This window comes from Pyrus communis, chromosome 6 (genome assembly GCF_041283825.1).
Source record: "Pyrus communis isolate YQ-2024b chromosome 6, ASM4128382v1, whole genome shotgun sequence".
NCBI lineage: Eukaryota > Viridiplantae > Streptophyta > Magnoliopsida > Rosales > Rosaceae > Pyrus > Pyrus communis.
In genome coordinates, this window is record NC_142570.1 from 6304834 (window position 1) to 6322062 (window position 17229).

Below are 17229 nucleotides of genomic sequence, written 5' to 3' on the forward strand. Positions count from 1 at the left end.
GTGGCTGTTTACCATTGCTATTAATCACTTTTATACCAAAATGTGCTTCGTTTCTTCCCGTCGTGTATTTTTCGTAATGTGTATTTTCCGAAACGCTCTTTCTTTAGCTCCATGCACTTGTGATGCAAAAAAAATTATAAAATATTCAATTTAGAGGGCAGATGACTAAAAATAGAGTGCAAAATCGTTACACATTTACGCATGCAGATGTATTTTGTGCCTTTTTTTTTAATTGTATTTGGCATTTCTCTTCCCATGCACATCAAATAATGAGAAGTGCAAATTAGTTTTTATTCATTTTGTTTATGCATTTATTAATATAAGAAGTAAATAATGTAGGTACCAGAAATTGAGGTCTCTCTTTTCTTTGCTTAAACGTTTTGAGTTTGGTATGAAAACTGGGGGTAGATAGAGTGGAGTCCTATCAATGATGCAATGTTAAGAAAGAGAGAATCGAACACAGAACCTCGACTCCAAGGGAGAGGAGCCATTGGGACAGAAGATGAGAGAACAAGAAACACCGGTGTAGAAACAAGCAAACCCGAGAAAATAAGAATGATCCAAAGTCATCAAGAAGCAGGAACTAAATAGCTACCCACAATGAACCTTACGGAGCTTGTACTCGAGTGATTAAGAACGATTACCCCTGCATCGGAGGTCCTAGACACAGATCCCCCTCCACTACTAGTATTGCAGAAAAAAGTCGCGATGAACCACCGAAAAAGCATTAACATAAGACACCGTACTCATGTCTAAAGATCTGACCGAAACCCCAATTCGTCCATCATCGGACACCCCATTTCACCACAGATATTGCAAAACTTTTGAATTTTCGGGTGAGCATTAGAACAATATTTCAAGAACACAACATCGATGATAGACATAACACCAAAGACAAAGCACATTCCGTCCCTGGAAACAAACACGCATTTCCAATTCCAACCGATGCCCCCCGAATTTTCTGCCAGGCTGATTTTGGTGAAAGAACAATGATGCTGAAATACAAATTTTACCCAAGTTCCACATTTTAACATACTTGGTCAATAAGGATAGAGACAGTCTGCAAAGCATTAGAAAAGATGAAAAAAAATCTAAACTAAACATAGAAAAGCTTTATATCCAATTAATCCTTGATGTCAGTATACTTTCCAGCATCTTAGAGTGGGTAGCTTATATACTTAAAGATCAAATCTCTGCTGGCAGCTATCATTTGTGTGCTGAACAAAGCTTTTCTTTTTGGCTAACCGGAGCAAAGCTTTTCGAGGGCTAAGTTCTCATCCCCGCCAACGGCTTCCAAAGTACTCCTTGCCTGAGCTTCAGGGAAGCCCATCTCAACAAACTTTTGTACCTGTAATGGATCCACCAGCTTAATAGATCTCCAGATTTGAGGATAATTTCATTGTAAGTTATTAATAAGATAGTAGAACTGTTGAGTTTTCTTTCAAAGGAGTACTTTTTTTAGGGTGAATTATGTTTCGAACATTTTCTGTTTTCTTTCCATCAAAGAGAAGGCGGGATCACACTGACCTTTTCAGCAATCCCAAGAGATGATTTCTTAGCAAATGTTTCTGTCCAGTACCGAGCTGTGCCAACAAAGGTCTGATAATCTTTCAGATACTGCAGTATCACCATAGAGGTAGTAATTTAGAAAGAGAAGAATTTCAGGAATAAATACATAAGAGGCATCATCAGGGCCAGATTAGCAGCAATCCATTGCGAGTCTGATACTCTGCGAGGACTACACATTCACTAAACATAATCTAACATCAAGTCATAGACGCATACGTTGCTAAACCAGAATCAATGGATAAAGGACAAAAGCAGGTTTAGACCTGTTGTGCCACCACAGCATCTTGAGGATCATCCGGCTGAGGAGCAGAAAGCAAAGCTTGTACAGATAGAAGTGCTGTCTTCAATGTGAGAGCTGGGCTCCATTGGTCCTTCAATATATCAAGACAAATTGCTCCACTCTGACTGCTAATATTAGGGTGCCTTCAACAGATGACGTACATACACAAAAGAAAATTATGAAGAATCTCTATGAATATCGTTTCTTTGAGTATTCAAATTCATCTACTTTAGAAATTTTATTTACAAACACAGTGGCACCTGGTTGTTTTTGTTCGGAAATGCAAACTGTTTTTACCTAACATTATAAAGTGCAGTCAAAGTGATACAGTAGGGATCAAATATTGACCTTCAAGCCAAATCAAGAAAATTCAATCAAGTCCCCGACTTGCAGTTCATGTTATCAAGAATTAAAAAATACTTGTCTTCAACCCTTGGTACATACATGCAATGGTTTGTCAATGTACTTTAATCTCGGTTGACTACATAAAGACTTAAAACTTAACACTCTGTTTGGATGAGGAAATTTAAGATTACTAAGGAATTTTAAATTGACAGAATTTTGTTATCTAGAATTTGTGAATTTTCTTGTTTACGGATTCTGAATATGGAAATTGTTATTTTTAAACTCTCACTCATGGAAATTGGGAAATGACACCTATCTACATAGAATTTAAACTTGGGAATTGGAGGTCCCAAATTCCGAGTTCTTTTTCCACGTGGAAATTCCAAATTTCTATGTTTACGAATTCAAACAAGGGAATTGGTGCATGTCAATTTATAACATCTGACTTTTGTCAAAATCCCAAGTTTATTTCCATCATCCAAACATAATGTAAAGGAATTCTAATTCCCAATCAAAAGTCACTATGACTTCTCCATTCATGCTTTATTGTTAATGGGTTCTTTTTTCAGTGTTATCAAACCCGGAAATTTAAAGTCTATTTTCCTATTGTATACTCTTATATGCAATATAATCTAAACAGAAATTTAAGACATTTCAATGATACTCAGTGTGTGGTCAAATGAACAAGCAAAATAAAAAGACAAAGACCTAGAGGATGAGATAGGATCATAAATTCGCCCTACCAAACTTTGGTCGTAAACTGCATTTTGGGAGGCTCAAAAGGGTATGCATCTGCACGAAGAAATTCGACAGTTGACAACCATGTTAGTAATAATTTTAGCATATTCCTTTCTCATTCTTTACGACTGGAAACCCATGTTTACAAGCAACCAACTAAACCATATTTTCATATTAATGCAATCGAAAGCAACCCAAACCAAATTATCAAACACCACACAGCCAGAACACACAAGAACAAGGAAAAGAAGTGTAATTTCAACAAATTAATACTCACAAACTTACTTCCCTCCAAATTAATCAACCCAAAAATGACAAATTAACATCTTCTTTTATTTTATTTTTTCTTTAGCTGCAAATATTATTCAAACCCACCTAAAACCCACTAACATATTTACTAAAACGACCTCCTTTCATCAAAAAGTTTCAATTTTTCAACAATCCAATTCACCCTTTCACCTTTTCTCGAGAAACAAACAGAAAAAAACATCAAAATTACGAGTAAAAATGACAAAACAGAAACCTGGCAAGGCGATGTCGATCTGAAAGGTGCCGCCCTCATAAGGGGTACCAATTGGGCCGGGAATTGTTCCGATTAAACGGGCAAGAGTGGCTTCGTTCTTGGGTATGACTTTGATGCCCGAGCGCTCCATGTCTCTGCTGCATTCCTGAAGCTCCTTCTGAACCCTAGCAAAGTCTACCATCTTCAATTGCTCGGAGAGAATTAGCCGAAGAACTCGAGGGGAATGGGAGATGGCGGTACGGCAAATAAAGCTCTCGCCCTTAACTGTCTCTCTGTCGCTCTCTGTTGATGCTATGCTTGCACTTCTAGAGAGAGAGAGAGAGAGAAAGAGATAGAAAGGGTAAATCTCATTTCAGTATCAACTTTTGGAAGGGAAGAAAAAAATCAAAATCAACTAACCAGTGAGAGGTTTTTTTTTTTTTTTTTCCCTCTTAAAAAATATTTTTATTATAAAAGTTATTACTGTTGGCACTACAAAAAAATTATTTCGGACTCCTTTGATGTGTAAAAATTTTTCTTTATATTTCTACACGATTGGAGTGCACAATCATTTTTTTGGAGTGCAATGACAACTGTTTAAATAATATTTTTAGAATTATTTTCTTCTCACTGAAGTTTAATCTCGTTTGTAAGTTATAGAGGTATTTTAAATCTTTAGATTTTGAAAGAAATTGAAAACGATTAGAAATTCAGGAGTACTTAATTAGCATTTTAAACAAATTTAAGAAAGTCCAAGGATACTTAACCAAGATTTTAAATAAATTAACACAAATCTGTAGTTGTTTTAAATGAGTTATTCAATTATGATTTTATTTTTAAAAATGTATAAAGTGAAGGATTTTTATGGTTTTGAGGGAATTTCATGGTGTTTGAAGCTTTTAACAAATCATGCATCTTCCTCTAAAATTTTAAAGCGATTCACTCACTTTGAAAACTCCAACAATTGAATGTGCGCCCTTTTTGTTTTGATTAAAGTATAAAATCATGGTTTCAAAAAACAACTTTTATTTAAACAATCACAATTTTAGACATTTAATCTCATTTACAAAAGATGTTAACACTAATTTCTTCATGGGCATGTGACGTAGTTTAAACAAATTTAAGAAAGTCCAAGGATATTTAATCAATATATTATTATGCGCTCATTCGCGATTGATGCTATTTGATTTATTTCATGAATTTGACTAGTTAATATATTTAGGGTGCGTTTGTTGCACCGGACTGTCTCGGACTAGATTAGCTTCAAGGATTAAGCTGGACTGACTTAGACTAGATTAAGCTGGACTAGTTTAGTAAAGTGTTTGATGCAGTGTTGGTCTAAAAAGTTGGATAATTATCTAACTCAAATATTATATTATTTTATCTATATTTATTAATATTATATTATTAATTTATCATTTTATTTGTTTCTAGAATCATATATCCTTCTAAGGGCCAAAATCTTTTTTTTTATTTATTCCTAAAATTATCTCTCTCTAGCCTATTCCTCCCTTCCTCCGCCATTCTCCCTCTCATCTCCATCTTTTTATTCTGTTTCACCATTTTTCCAGAATATTCTTCCTCTCTCTGTGTACTTCTCCCTATTTTCTTCCGGCAACTCTCTCCCTCCCCTCTCCTTTTTTTCCCTTCGTCCACTTTATCCCTAACCTCTCCCTCTTTTACTTATGCAGAAGATTCGCATGGAGATTCATCGGAGCTCTCCACGTAGCGCCTCCTCTGATTTTCTCGGAAAATCTCAGGATTCTCTGGTGATTTTGCCTTTTTTTTTGAATTTATGTGGGGATTCGCAGGTGCTTGAGCATTTGGTACGCTTTTGGTCACAACTTGCGTCTGGGTTGCGCGCGAATGTGGAGATCGACAGCGAGCTTCTGGTGATGGTTGTCTGGTGGTGGTCTGGTGGTTGCAACCATGACAATTTTGCTGAGAAAGAGAGTGAATTGAACGAAGAAGAAAGGAAGGGAATCAGTGGATTGTTTTTCAGTTTTGTTTGAGGTCTGGGTTTAGGCTTTTAGGTCGGATAGTGAAGGCCCAAGGAAGTGGGCGAAGGTGCAGATCAGAAGGGAGATGGCGAAGGAGAAGGGAGACGACGAGGGATCAGCGGCGAGGGAAAGAACGGGACTAGCAGTCCGCTTGAAATCGAGGGGTCTCCTTAAGAACGTTTAGTGAAACATTTAGTCGGGGCGAGTCCCCTTTGGTCCCATTAAACCTAATCCTTGTCCCGACCAAACAAGGGACTACAGTCTAGTCTAGTTCAGTCCCCCTTAATTCGGTCAAACAAACGCCCCCTTAGGCTCTTGGAGTTGGATAAAAATAATCGTAGACCTTTGATGATCGTACATGACTTATATTGATCATTCTATATAGAAAAATGGAAAGGGATGCTCTCCGGACATCTTCATTCTAATCCACTAAGTTCGGGGATCTGAACCATTGAAATTTGATCCAACCGTTAAAATTATTATAACTTTTAAAATAGATCTCTGTTTGTAACCGTTGGATCAAATTTCAACGATCCTGATTCCTGAACTTGGTGGATTAGGAGGAAGAGATCCGGATGTCAAAGTTATTCTCTCACAATGAAACTTTTTATGAACTCTCTACATTTCAAAATAAACGTCAATTCTCATAAGAACAATATGAAATACAGTGCCAAATCATGAGGTGAAAGACTATGAAAACTCTCACTTTTGAGATAATTTCCTTGGCACTTCTCTACTACACATTTATATTAGTTTGTAAGTTGTAATTACAATATGTTACATTCTTTTAAGATATTTACTCTACACTAGGGTCCCACCCTTCACATACTCAGTGAAGGCCAAAGCTACAAGTCCCAACATTGCCAGCCTTCCATTCCACAACTCAGCATCTGAAGTCATGAGCCCCTTTGATTTGGACTCCACACTCACCCCTTTTAGCAAAGGAACCAGGGATGCCACTGACAATAAAATGCTGGTGCCAAGAAACAATGGGATCCCTGCACCGTTCGATATCTGAGCAAACACATCCTGACCCTTGGATAGCTCCACTGCTAGACCTGCAACAAATCCCACCATTGCTAGCCTGCCGTTGATTCTCTCCGGTGCTGGCCCGCTAAATGCAAGCACGTCTGAAATCTTTGGGGTAACCTGCACACAAAGAGAAACATACATGTCACATATATGTTTGTCATGTATATATCCTTGAGAGTCTATATATATATATATAATATCTCTTCATGAGCTTATAATTTTTATTTATGATTCAATCCTAATTCCACCCACAATGTTCTCTCATCAAATTGCTTCATAGCATATAATTAAAATGCTTATCTTGCAGAATTTGAACTCTGATTTCAAAATTAGTAGGCGCTATATGTATGGTTTAATAGAGTCGGACAAAGTAATTAAATTTGACAAATTAAAGAAAGCTTCCCTACATAGGTTGAGGGAGTAGTTACCTTAGGAGAAGGACGAGGAGGTAAAGGTGATGAAGGAGCTGGTTCTGAATTCTCTGATGCATACGTGGTTGGTTGCTCCTTCTGATCATCCTGCAATTAACCCAAACGTGATGAAAACCCTAACCCTAATACATGTATAATGCTAGATTAATTAAAGACATATATAGAGAGTAAAAATTTACCTTGGCCATGGAGATTACTCTCATGTGAACATGCTTACGTAGAGTAATTGGATAATTAGCAGGAACAATCAACTGGTTCACTCTGCTTTTACCAACTCCGTAAGCTACAGAGCTTGTGAAGATTGATTGCATGGAAACTGTTGCAGACATTGTGTTTCTTAATGAAACAGGATTAAGTAGGAAAATTAATCAACTAATGCACTTTTAAGAAAGGCTGTAAAGTGTGTGTTTCTGGACTGTGGAAGTTGCATGCTTTGGAGACTTGGAGTGGGATTATATAGAGGAGTGACCTTGAGGCCCTAGGTGCCAAGTGGAGAAAGGTGAATTGTGCAAAATTTGGTAACACGTACGTCCTCGTTAGGGTTTCCCAGTCAAAACTGGGGTTCTCTTGTTCCACACATATTGTGGTAAGTAGTAAGAGAAATGGACGTGGCTTCCTCGCTCGCCACAATGTTGCAATGAAACAACAGTGCGTCTGATTTTGCGGTGGCATTTGGTTTCTAGGGTTTTTTTCACACTTTTTGGTCACGACTGCTACGTAGAACATTCTACAACCTACGTGAGAGTACCAGATTACAAATGTGTCCTCGACTTTTCGTGGACTTTCTAGATAATTGAAGAATGTTATGCCGTTGATGGGTTAGACCATCTCCAAATGAGATGTCAAATTTTGAGTGGAAAGTTATACAATTAAATTTGAAGGCTATGTGGATTGACATATGAGTTTTCATATATCAAATTTGACATATGAGAAAATGTGATCATGTCAGTTGAAAAAAAAATAATAAAAAAAGTGATGTTAAATAATTTTTAATTATTTTATTATGTGGGTCTCAATAATGCCCAATTATAGATTTTGAAAATTTAATCGGTTGGAAAAAGAGAAATCTGACATTGTCACGTTAACCATTAAATTAACATTTAACATTTATCTTTTGACATCTTCATTAGAGATGCTCTTAGAAAGTAGTCAAGAAAGGTTGGAGGGTTTAATTACCTCCTCTTAATTACGTAATTTACGTTTGACATAGCTTTGTGGGAGAGTTTGTGGGGATTTGGTCTTCTTGTTTTTAGTGGATTTAAATGCAAAACTTTGGTGACAAATTCAAGCATTGACAAAGAACTTAGGGTACCATGCAAGTCGCAAACTGGGAGGAAATAACTTTGGCAGAATAAAATTAATATCAATAAACGTAGCGATATGACTTGTGAGAATGAGAAGAGTAATTTTTGCTGAAAATAGTACTTTAGCAGTTTGGCCCCTTAAATTCAATTCTCCATAAAAAAAATTCGACATAATATTTTTACTAAAAAAAAAAATCGGTGACTAGGATTTTACATAAGGCAATTCATCGATTATATTCTACTTTACACATTTTACATTTTTCAGGTGCCAAAAATACCATTATTGCATGTTTGATATATACAATTAATTCTTATAAGGGGAGCTAATGATTTTGAAAAAGAAAAAAAATAAAATAAAAGACTAATGCACAAAATCTTGGAGATGAATGCACAAAGGAGGCGAAATTAACGTGTACAAATATAGACGAAGCAATGGAAGGCATTACAAATTATTACATATTAACATGAAATATGAGAACTAATGTCCTGGAAAAACTATGCGAATTACAATTTTGTATACACTAAATAATTACATTAATTTAAATGATTACAATAAATCAGGAATATTATGCTTATTTCTCAATTTAATTATAAAAAGTTAAGGAATCAGATATATGATACACGTCATTGGATGCATTGTCATGTCTTCAAATTTGCATAAAATTAGGTATTTTAATTTAGTTTTTTATCTTCTTACCAAATTTGAAATATGAAAAGGCACTAATTTTGGGTTTCTTGCTTTTACTGCACGTGTTTCTACCAAATTTAGTGTATTTCTAGTTCTTTATAAGTTTGGAAAAAGTTTATCAGCAATAAGTCACATTGTTCTTTCTATATTTTTATCATTCATACTTGAGTCCATTACGTTTTTTTTTTTTTTTGGAGATGCAGTAATACCAATGATTTATTTGGAAAACATGTTGCACCACCACCGCAAACATATCTATCCTACCCGTGGAAAACCATATTAATCGGGTTGGTCAAAGGTTTAGTTGGAGGTTCTTTCGAAAAAATGTTTAGCATTGTATTTAAAAAAAAAAAATGAAAATGAGAGGGTGACACATCGAGTGTTCCAAAAAGTTTTTTGAAGGTTGTCCGTGGTGTGTGCATGCCATTTTGTTTGTAAGTTATGAAGGTACTTTAAATCTTTAGATTTTGAAAGAAATTGAAAGTGATTAGAAATTCAAGAATACTTAATTAACATTTTAAACGAATTTATGAAAGTCCAAGGATATTTAACCAAGATTTTAAATAAATTAACACAAATCTGTAGTTGTTTTAAATAAGTTATTCAATTATGATTTTATTTTTAAAAATGTATAAAGTGAAGGATTTTTATGGTTTTGAGGGAATTTCATGGTGTTTTAGGCTTTTAACAAATCATGCATCTTCCTCTAAAATTTTAAAGCGATTCACTCACTTTGAAAACTCCAACAATTGAATGTGCGCCCTTTTTGTTTTGATTAAAGTATAAAATCATGGTTTCAAAAAACAACTTTTATTTACACAATCACAATTTTAGATATTTAATCTCATTTACAAAAGATGTTAACACTAATTTCTTCATGGGCATGTGACGTAGTTTAAATATTGATTGTTTGGATTCCATATAAGTCATGTTCGATCATCCATGGTTGACATTACATCATACTCACACATACCAATGATTAATATATTATTATGTGCTCATTCGGGATTGATGCTATCAATAATCAATATATTATTATGTGCTCATTCGCGATTGACGCTATTTGATTTATTTCATGAATTTGACTAGTTAATATATTTAGGCTCTTGGAGTTGGATAAAAATAATCGTAGACCTTTGATGATCGTACATGACTTATATTGATCATTCTACATAGAAAAATGGAAAAGGATGCTCTCCGGACACTTTCATTCTAATCCACTAAGTTCAGGGATCTGAACCATTGAAATTTGATCCAACCGCTAAAATTATTATAACTTTTAAAATAGATCTTTGTTTGTAGCCGTTGGATCAAATTTCAACGGTTCTGATTCCTGACCTTGGTGGATTAGGAGGAAGGGATCCGGATGTCAAAGTTATTCTCTCACAATGAGACTTTTTATGAACTCTCTACATTTCAAAATAAACGTCAATTCTCATAAGAACAATATGAAATATAGTGCCAAATCATGAGGTGAGAGTCTATGAAAACTTTCACTTTTGAGATAATTTCCTTGGCACTTCTCTACTATACATTTATATTAATTTGTAAATTGTAATTACAATATGTTACATTCTTTTAAGATATTTACTCTACACTAGAGTCCCACCCTTCACATACTCAGTGAAGGCCAAAGCTACAAGTCCCAACATTGCCAGCCTTCCATTCCACAACTCAGCATCTGAAGTCATGAGCCCCTTTGATTTGGACTCCACACTCACCCCTTTCAGCAAAGGAACCAGGGATGCCACTGACAATAAAATGCTGGTGCCAAGAAACAATGGGATCCCTGCACCGTTCGATATCTGAGCAAACACATCCTGACCCTTGGATAGCTCCACTGCGAGAGCTGCAACAAATCCCACCATTGCTAGCCTGCCGTTGATTCTCTCCGGTGCTGGCCCGCTAAATGCAAGCACGTCTGAAATCTTTGGGGTAACCTGCACACAAAGAGAAATATATATGTCACATATATGTTTGTCATGTATATATCCTTGAGAGTCAATATATATATATATATATATATATATATATATATATATAATATCTCTTCATGAGCTTATAATTTTTATTTATGATTCAATCATAATTCCACCCACAATATTCTCTCATCAAATTGCTTCATAGCATATAATTAAAATGCTTATCTTGCAGAATTTGAACTTTGATTTCAAAATTAGTAGGCGCTAAATGTGTGGTTTAATAGAGTCGGACAAAGTAATTAAATTTGACAAATTAAAGAAAGCTTCCCTGCATAGGTTGAGGGAGTAGCTACCTTAGGAGAAGGACGAGGAGGTAAAGGTGATGAAGGAGCTGGTTCTGAATTTTCTGATGCATACGTGGTTGGTTGCTCCTTTTGATCATCCTCCAATTAACCCAAACGTGATGAAAACCCTGACCCTAATACATGCATAATGCTAGATTAATCAAAGACATATATAGAGAGTAAAAATTTACCTTGGCCATGGAGATTACTCTCATGTGAACATGCTTACGTAGACTAACTAGATAATTAGCAGGAACAATCAGCTGGTTCAGTCTGCTTTTACCAACTCCGTAAGCTACAGAGCTTGTGAAGATTGATTGCATGGAAACTGTTGCAGACATTGTGTTTCTTAATGAAACAGGATTAAGTAGGAAAATTAATCAACTAATGCACTTTTAAGAAGGGCTGTAAAGTGTGTGTTTTTGGATTGTGGAAGTTGCATGCTTTGGAGACTTGGAGTGGGATTATATGGAGGAGTGACCTTGAGGCCCTAGGTGCCAAGTGGAGGAAGCTGAATGGTGCAAAATTTGGCAACACGTAAGTAGTAAGAGAAATGGACGTGGCTTCCTCGCTCGCCACAATGCTGCAATGAAACAACAGTGCCTCTGATTTTGCGGTGGCATTTGGTTTAGGGTTTTTTTCACAGTTTTTTGTCACGACTGCTACGTAGAACATTCTACAATCTACGTGAGAGTACCAGATTACCAATGTGTCCTCGACTTTTCGTGGACTTTCAAGATAATTGAAGAATGTTATGCTGTTGGTGGGTTAGATCATCTTTAAATGAGATGTCAAATTTTAAGTGAAAAATCATACAATTAAATTTGAAGGTAGCAACAAGTTTCAACCGAAATGTCAATCCTATATGGATTGGCATATGAGTTTTCATATGTCAAATTTGATATATGAGAAAATGTGATATCAGATGGAAAAAAAAAAAAGGTGATGTCAAATCATTTTTAATTATTTTATTATGTGGGTTTCATTAATACACCGATTATAGATTTTGAAAATTTATTTTAATTGATTTCTTTTTAAAATGGATCCAACAAATATCATTTATAACAAAAAAAAAAAAAAAAAATCGGTTGCAAAAAGAGTAATCGGACATTGTCACGTCAGCCATCAAATTAACATTTGATATTTGTCTTTTGACATCTCCATTAGAGATGCTCTTAGAAAGTAGTCAAGAAGGGTTGGAGGGTTTAATTACCTCCTCTTAATTACGTAATTTACGTTTGACATAGCTTTGTGGGAGAGTTTGTGGGGATCTGGTCTTCTTGTTTTTAGCGGATTTAAATGCTAAACTTTCGTGACAAATTCAAGCATTGACAAAGAATTTAGGGTACCATGCAAGTGGCAAACTGGAAGGAAATAACTTTGGCAGAATAAAATTAATATCAATAAACATAGCGATATGACTTGTGAGAATGAGGAGAGTAATTTTTTACTGAAAATAGTACTTTAGCAGTTTAGCCCCTTAAATTCAATTCTCCATAAAAAAAATTCAACATAATATTTTTACTTAAAAAAAAATCGGTGACTAGGATTTTACATAAGCCAATTCATCGATTATATTCTACTTTACATATTTTACATTTTTCAGGTGCCAAAAATACCATTATTGCATGTTTGATATATGCAATTAATTCTTATAAGGGGAGCTAATGATTTTGAAAAAGAAAAAAAAATAAAATAAAAGACTAATGCACAAAATCTTGGAGATGAATGCACAGAGGAGGCGAAATTAATGTGTACAAATATAGATGAAGCAATGGAAGGCATTACAAATTATTACATATTAACATGAAATATGAGAACTAATGTCCTGGAAAAACTATGCGAATTACAATTTCATATACACTGAATAATTACATTAATTTAAACGATTACAATAAATCAGGAATATTATGCTTATTTCTCAATTTAATTAATAAAAAGTCAAAGAATCAGATATATGATACACGTTATTGGATGCATTGTCATGTCTTCAAATTTGCATAAAATTAGGTATTTTAATTAGTTTTTTATCTTCTTACCAAATTTGAAATATGAAAAGGCACTAATTTTGGGTTTCTTGCTTTTACTGCACTTGTTTCTACCAAATTTAGTGTATTTATAGTTCTTTATAAGTTCGGAAAAAGTTTATCAGCAATACGTCACATTCTGTTCTTTCCATATTTTTATCATTCATACTTGAGTCCATTGCATTTTTTTTTTTTTGGAGATACAGTAATACTAATGATTTATTTGGAAAACATGTTGCACCACCACCGCAAACATATCTATCCTACCCGTGGAAAACTATATTAATCGGGTTGGTCAAAGGTTTAGTTGGAGGTTCTTTGGTTTTAGAGAGAAACTCCGTACGTATTTCATTGAAAAAAGGTTTAGCATTGTATTTTAAAAAAAAAATGAAAATGAGAGGGTGACAATCGAGTGTTCCAAAAAGTTTTTTGAAGGTTGTCCGTGGCGTGTGCATGCCACTTTGTGTCTTGCTAATGGTTTTTTTGTATTTTTTTATATCCGTACTTTGAATAATGGACATACTTGTAGTGCTCTAATTCGTGAGCAGAAGGGTGGCATGATGTCATCGAAAGTGGTGTCATCCGTTCTAATGAGCAAGCTTCAAACTAATGTTGAAGCCAACTGAGATTGTATTTATCCTTTACAATCTCAGTTGGCTTCAAAGTTAGTTTGAAGCTTGCTCCATTAGAACGGATGACACCACTTTTGATGACATCATGCCACCCTTCCGCTCACGAATTAAACCACTACTAAATATGTTCATTATTCAAAGTACGAATATATAAAAAACAATTAAAAAAAAACCATTAGCAGGACAAAAAGGCATGCACCCGCCACGGACAACCTTTAGACAATTTTGTGGAATGCTCGGCTGTCACCCTCTCCCTTTCATTTTTAGAAATTACAATGCTAAACTCTTTTTCACTGAAATACTTACAGAATTTTTCTCTAAAACCAAAGAACCCCCTCCGACTAAACCTATGACTAACCCGATTAATATCAATTTTCCGCGAATGAGATCGATATGTTTGGCGGTAGTGCAACATATTTTCCAAAAAAATCATTGGTATTACTAAGTGTATTACCATCCCGACCGGAAGACCGTTTCCCATCAACACCAACGTCACCTTCACTCGGTAACACAACCACTGGAAAAATGCAGTGTACTCAGGTATGAACGATAAAAATATAGGGAAAAAAAAAAAAAAAAACCCAACGTGAGATACTGCTCATAAACTTTTCCAAATATATATAGAACTAGAGATACACTAATTTTGGGAGAAGCAAGAAACCCAAAATTAGTGTCTTTTCATATTTCAAATTTGCTAAAAATTAAAATGCCTAATTTTATGCAAATTTGAAAACATGACAATGCAATCAATAACGTGTATCATATATCTGATTCTTTATTTATTTTTAATTAATTAAATTGAGAGAATAAGCATAATATTCAAGATTTATTGTAATCGTTTAAAGTAATAAAATCATTCAATATATAAAAGGTTGTAATTCGTAAAGTTTTTTAGGACATAATTCTCATATTTCATATTAATATGTAATTAATTTATACTGCATTCATTGATTCAGCTATATTTGTACACATTAATTTCGCCTCTTTTGTGCATTCAAATTTGGCTTAAATGTCAAAATGATCCCTGAGTTATAGCCATATAGTCAATTTAGTCCTTGTGTTTGCCTCTTTTAGCCAATTAAGGACATTTCGTTCAATCTTTTTTAAAGGCAAGTGGCCCTTTACTACAATGTTGGAAAGGTGTTGAGCCCTTGCATGACAAAGTAAGTTCAAACCACATCGGTGGCTAATCTAACAAAATTTATTGTTTGACAAAAAATAAAATCTCTTTTAAAAAAAATCATAAGAAAAACTATATGAGATATAATTATTCTTTCTCTTTACATAAAAATGCAAATCAATGAGAAATAACACACACACACACACACACACATATATATATATATATATAAGAGATAAAACTTCCAATCTGAAAAATGATTAAGGTTGTGACATAGAAAAGAGAGGGGGTAATGTTAGGAGGCGGTCGGGGAGTTGGGAGGAGAATAATTTTCCTTTTAATTTTTAATTTTATTTCTTAAATATTTTAAATCAATTAAATAATTTTATAAATAAGTTTATAATAATTTTTTATAGAAATTAGATGGAAATGTTCTTAATTGGCTAACGAAGATAAACACAATGGCCAAATTGGCCAGATTGAAAACACATGGACTAAATTGACCCAATGACTAAAACACAGGGACCATGATAACATTTAAGCCTTCAAATTTTATCTCCATAATCTTGTGCAATAATGTCTTTTATTTTTATTTTTTTTCATTTTCAAAATCATTTTTTTTTCAACTCATTTTCAAAATCATTAACTCACTCCTTATAATCTGCATATAATGAAAGGTAATGCTATTTACACACCCTTTTTTACCCCCACACACCCTTATTAATTTTTTTTCACTGTTCTTTTTCTATTTATTCAATCTGACGGTTGAAAATTGAAAGTGATGTGTTAGAAGTAAAAATGAGTGTATGAATAACACCACCCTAAAATTAATTGTGCATATCAAACGTGCAATAAGGGTATTTTCGACACCCAAAAAATGTAAAATGGAGAAAATTGAATTTAAAGGGCTAAAGATATATATATATATATATATACATATATATATATATATAGATATATATATAAAGAAACTCACACATACATTGTATAATTAGTAGATATCGTTAGAATAATGATAATGCGCTCGTACTATGATAGTCTTTCTTGATAATGATAGTGCGCTCGTACTATGATAGTCTTTCTCGATAATGAGAGTATCTTTAGCCACAACAATTGAGTACAAATAACTAGCTCGCTACCTATTCTTTTTGTAATTCCAATTTCCAAGCATGTGAACACACAATCCCTTACGACGAGGGAAAAAAGTTTGTTGCATTCCCGTGTATATCTTTTTGTATTTATTTGTCACGCAATCTTGTGTATATTTTTTTAGTTACTTCACATTTACATGTACATTAGATAAAAACCAAAAAATAACTAAGATAATACCCTTATAGTAGGAAAAATTACACATAGAGGATACTTTTAATACTTAATTTTAAGTTGAGACAACACTTTTTAATCATTTCAAGGAGAGACAACATTATAACACCTATGCCATGATTTTTTAAATTTACTTTTGCACTTACGGGTTTGGACGATGATTATTGGGTTTAGTTGGTAAACTTTTGATGGAGTTGTATTGCCATTTGGGAGAGAGAAACATAGAAGCAAATTAATTATGGGTTTGATTCAAATTTTGTGCTTTTCTTTCTAGTTACATACTTAAATCTTTGGACTTAATGGAGAGAATTTCCATTAAGTTACTTAAACATGGAAGCCATGGTTCCGGGTCAGCTAGAAAATCGACTAGAATTTTGGGAACAAGTTTGAAAGGCCAAGCTTTTGGATTTATCGGGCAGGGTGTGAGTGAGGAAGATAGGAAAAAAAAATTAAATTAAATATTTGAAATTTTCAGTTATGTTAATTTTGTTGAAGTAGTTGATGCTGAAAAAAACTGCAATGAAACTCAAAAAACAACGCGAACGTCGTCTAAGTTATAACTCATGGTAGCCTTCACAATACCATGCCTAGATTGCAGACAATTTCGCAACCGTAGTCCCTCTAAGGGTTTTATTTCAACCTCTGTTAACGAAAAAAATTTATCAATAATTTATACAAACTGATTTTGCAAAAATGGTCAAAGACAGGTTGAATTGATTGTACAAAAACTAGTCAAAAACAGGTTGAACTCATAAATAAAAAATGGTCGAAGACGGGGTTGAACTGATTGTGCAAATCTAAATGAGGATGGGTTGAACTCATTTTGCAAAAATGGTCAAAGACATGTTGAATTAATGCTGCAAAAATGATTGAGGATGGGTTGAAATGGATTTTGCAAAATGGTTGAAAATAGGTTGAATTGATTCGGCAAAAATAGTCGAAGACGGTTTGAACCGATTATGCAAAAAAGGT

General features: G+C 34.1%; 3 protein-coding genes across 4 annotated transcripts; all 3 read right to left on the reverse strand.

Moving 5' to 3' along the window:
• Positions 1–973: 973 nt before the first annotated feature.
• Positions 974–3930, reverse strand: LOC137710897 (ubiquitin-conjugating enzyme E2 27). The gene is made up of 5 exons (XM_068450054.2): positions 3456–3930; positions 2938–2986; positions 1833–1992; positions 1528–1617; positions 974–1348 (listed from the first exon to the last, which is right to left on the reverse strand). The coding sequence occupies exons 1-5, from the start codon at positions 3634–3636 to the stop codon at positions 1241–1243; spliced, it is 588 nt and encodes a 195-aa protein (XP_068306155.1). The 5' UTR covers positions 3637–3930; the 3' UTR covers positions 974–1240.
• A 2305-nt stretch (positions 3931–6235) lies between these two features.
• Positions 6236–7297, reverse strand: LOC137709717 (early light-induced protein, chloroplastic-like). 2 transcript variants are annotated; one of them, XM_088696186.1, is made up of 3 exons: positions 7077–7297; positions 6895–6984; positions 6236–6571 (listed from the first exon to the last, which is right to left on the reverse strand). In XM_088696186.1, the coding sequence occupies exons 1-3, from the start codon at positions 7224–7226 to the stop codon at positions 6236–6238; spliced, it is 576 nt and encodes a 191-aa protein (XP_088552312.1). In that variant the 5' UTR covers positions 7227–7297. The 2 variants fall into 2 exon arrangements, with proteins under 2 accessions (XP_088552312.1, XP_068304799.2); XM_068448698.2 differs by having other exon boundaries at positions 6236–6583.
• Positions 7298–10481: 3184 nt separating this feature from the next.
• LOC137709708 (early light-induced protein, chloroplastic-like) lies at positions 10482–11571 on the reverse strand. Its single transcript, XM_068448689.2, has 3 exons — positions 11347–11571; positions 11165–11254; positions 10482–10829 (listed from the first exon to the last, which is right to left on the reverse strand). The coding sequence occupies exons 1-3, from the start codon at positions 11494–11496 to the stop codon at positions 10482–10484; spliced, it is 588 nt and encodes a 195-aa protein (XP_068304790.2). The 5' UTR covers positions 11497–11571.
• Between the last annotated feature and the right edge of the window lie 5658 nt (positions 11572–17229).

Bases quoted from the DNA above. Each gene is read 5' to 3' on its own strand.
- LOC137710897 (XM_068450054.2), bottom strand. From the start codon at position 3,636: ATGGTAGACTTTGCTAGGGTTCAGAAGGAGCTTCAGGAATGCAGCAGA. The intron at 2,987-3,455 runs GTTTCTGTTTTG...TTCTTCGTGCAG, and splicing joins GATCGACATCGCCTTGCCAG to ATGCATACCCTTTTGAGCCT. The intron at 1,618-1,832 runs GTCTAAACCTGC...GTGATACTGCAG, and splicing joins ATGCTGTGGTGGCACAACAG to TATCTGAAAGATTATCAGAC.
- LOC137709717 (XM_068448698.2), bottom strand. From the start codon at position 7,226: ATGTCTGCAACAGTTTCCATGCAATCAATCTTCACAAGCTCTGTAGCT. The intron at 6,985-7,076 runs GTAAATTTTTAC...GGTTAATTGCAG, and splicing joins GAGTAATCTCCATGGCCAAG to GATGATCAGAAGGAGCAACC. The intron at 6,584-6,894 runs GTAACTACTCCC...CTTTGTGTGCAG, and splicing joins CTCCTCGTCCTTCTCCTAAG to GTTACCCCAAAGATTTCAGA.
- LOC137709708 (XM_068448689.2), bottom strand. From the start codon at position 11,496: ATGTCTGCAACAGTTTCCATGCAATCAATCTTCACAAGCTCTGTAGCT. The intron at 11,255-11,346 runs GTAAATTTTTAC...GGTTAATTGGAG, and splicing joins GAGTAATCTCCATGGCCAAG to GATGATCAAAAGGAGCAACC. The intron at 10,830-11,164 runs GTAGCTACTCCC...CTTTGTGTGCAG, and splicing joins CTCCTCGTCCTTCTCCTAAG to GTTACCCCAAAGATTTCAGA.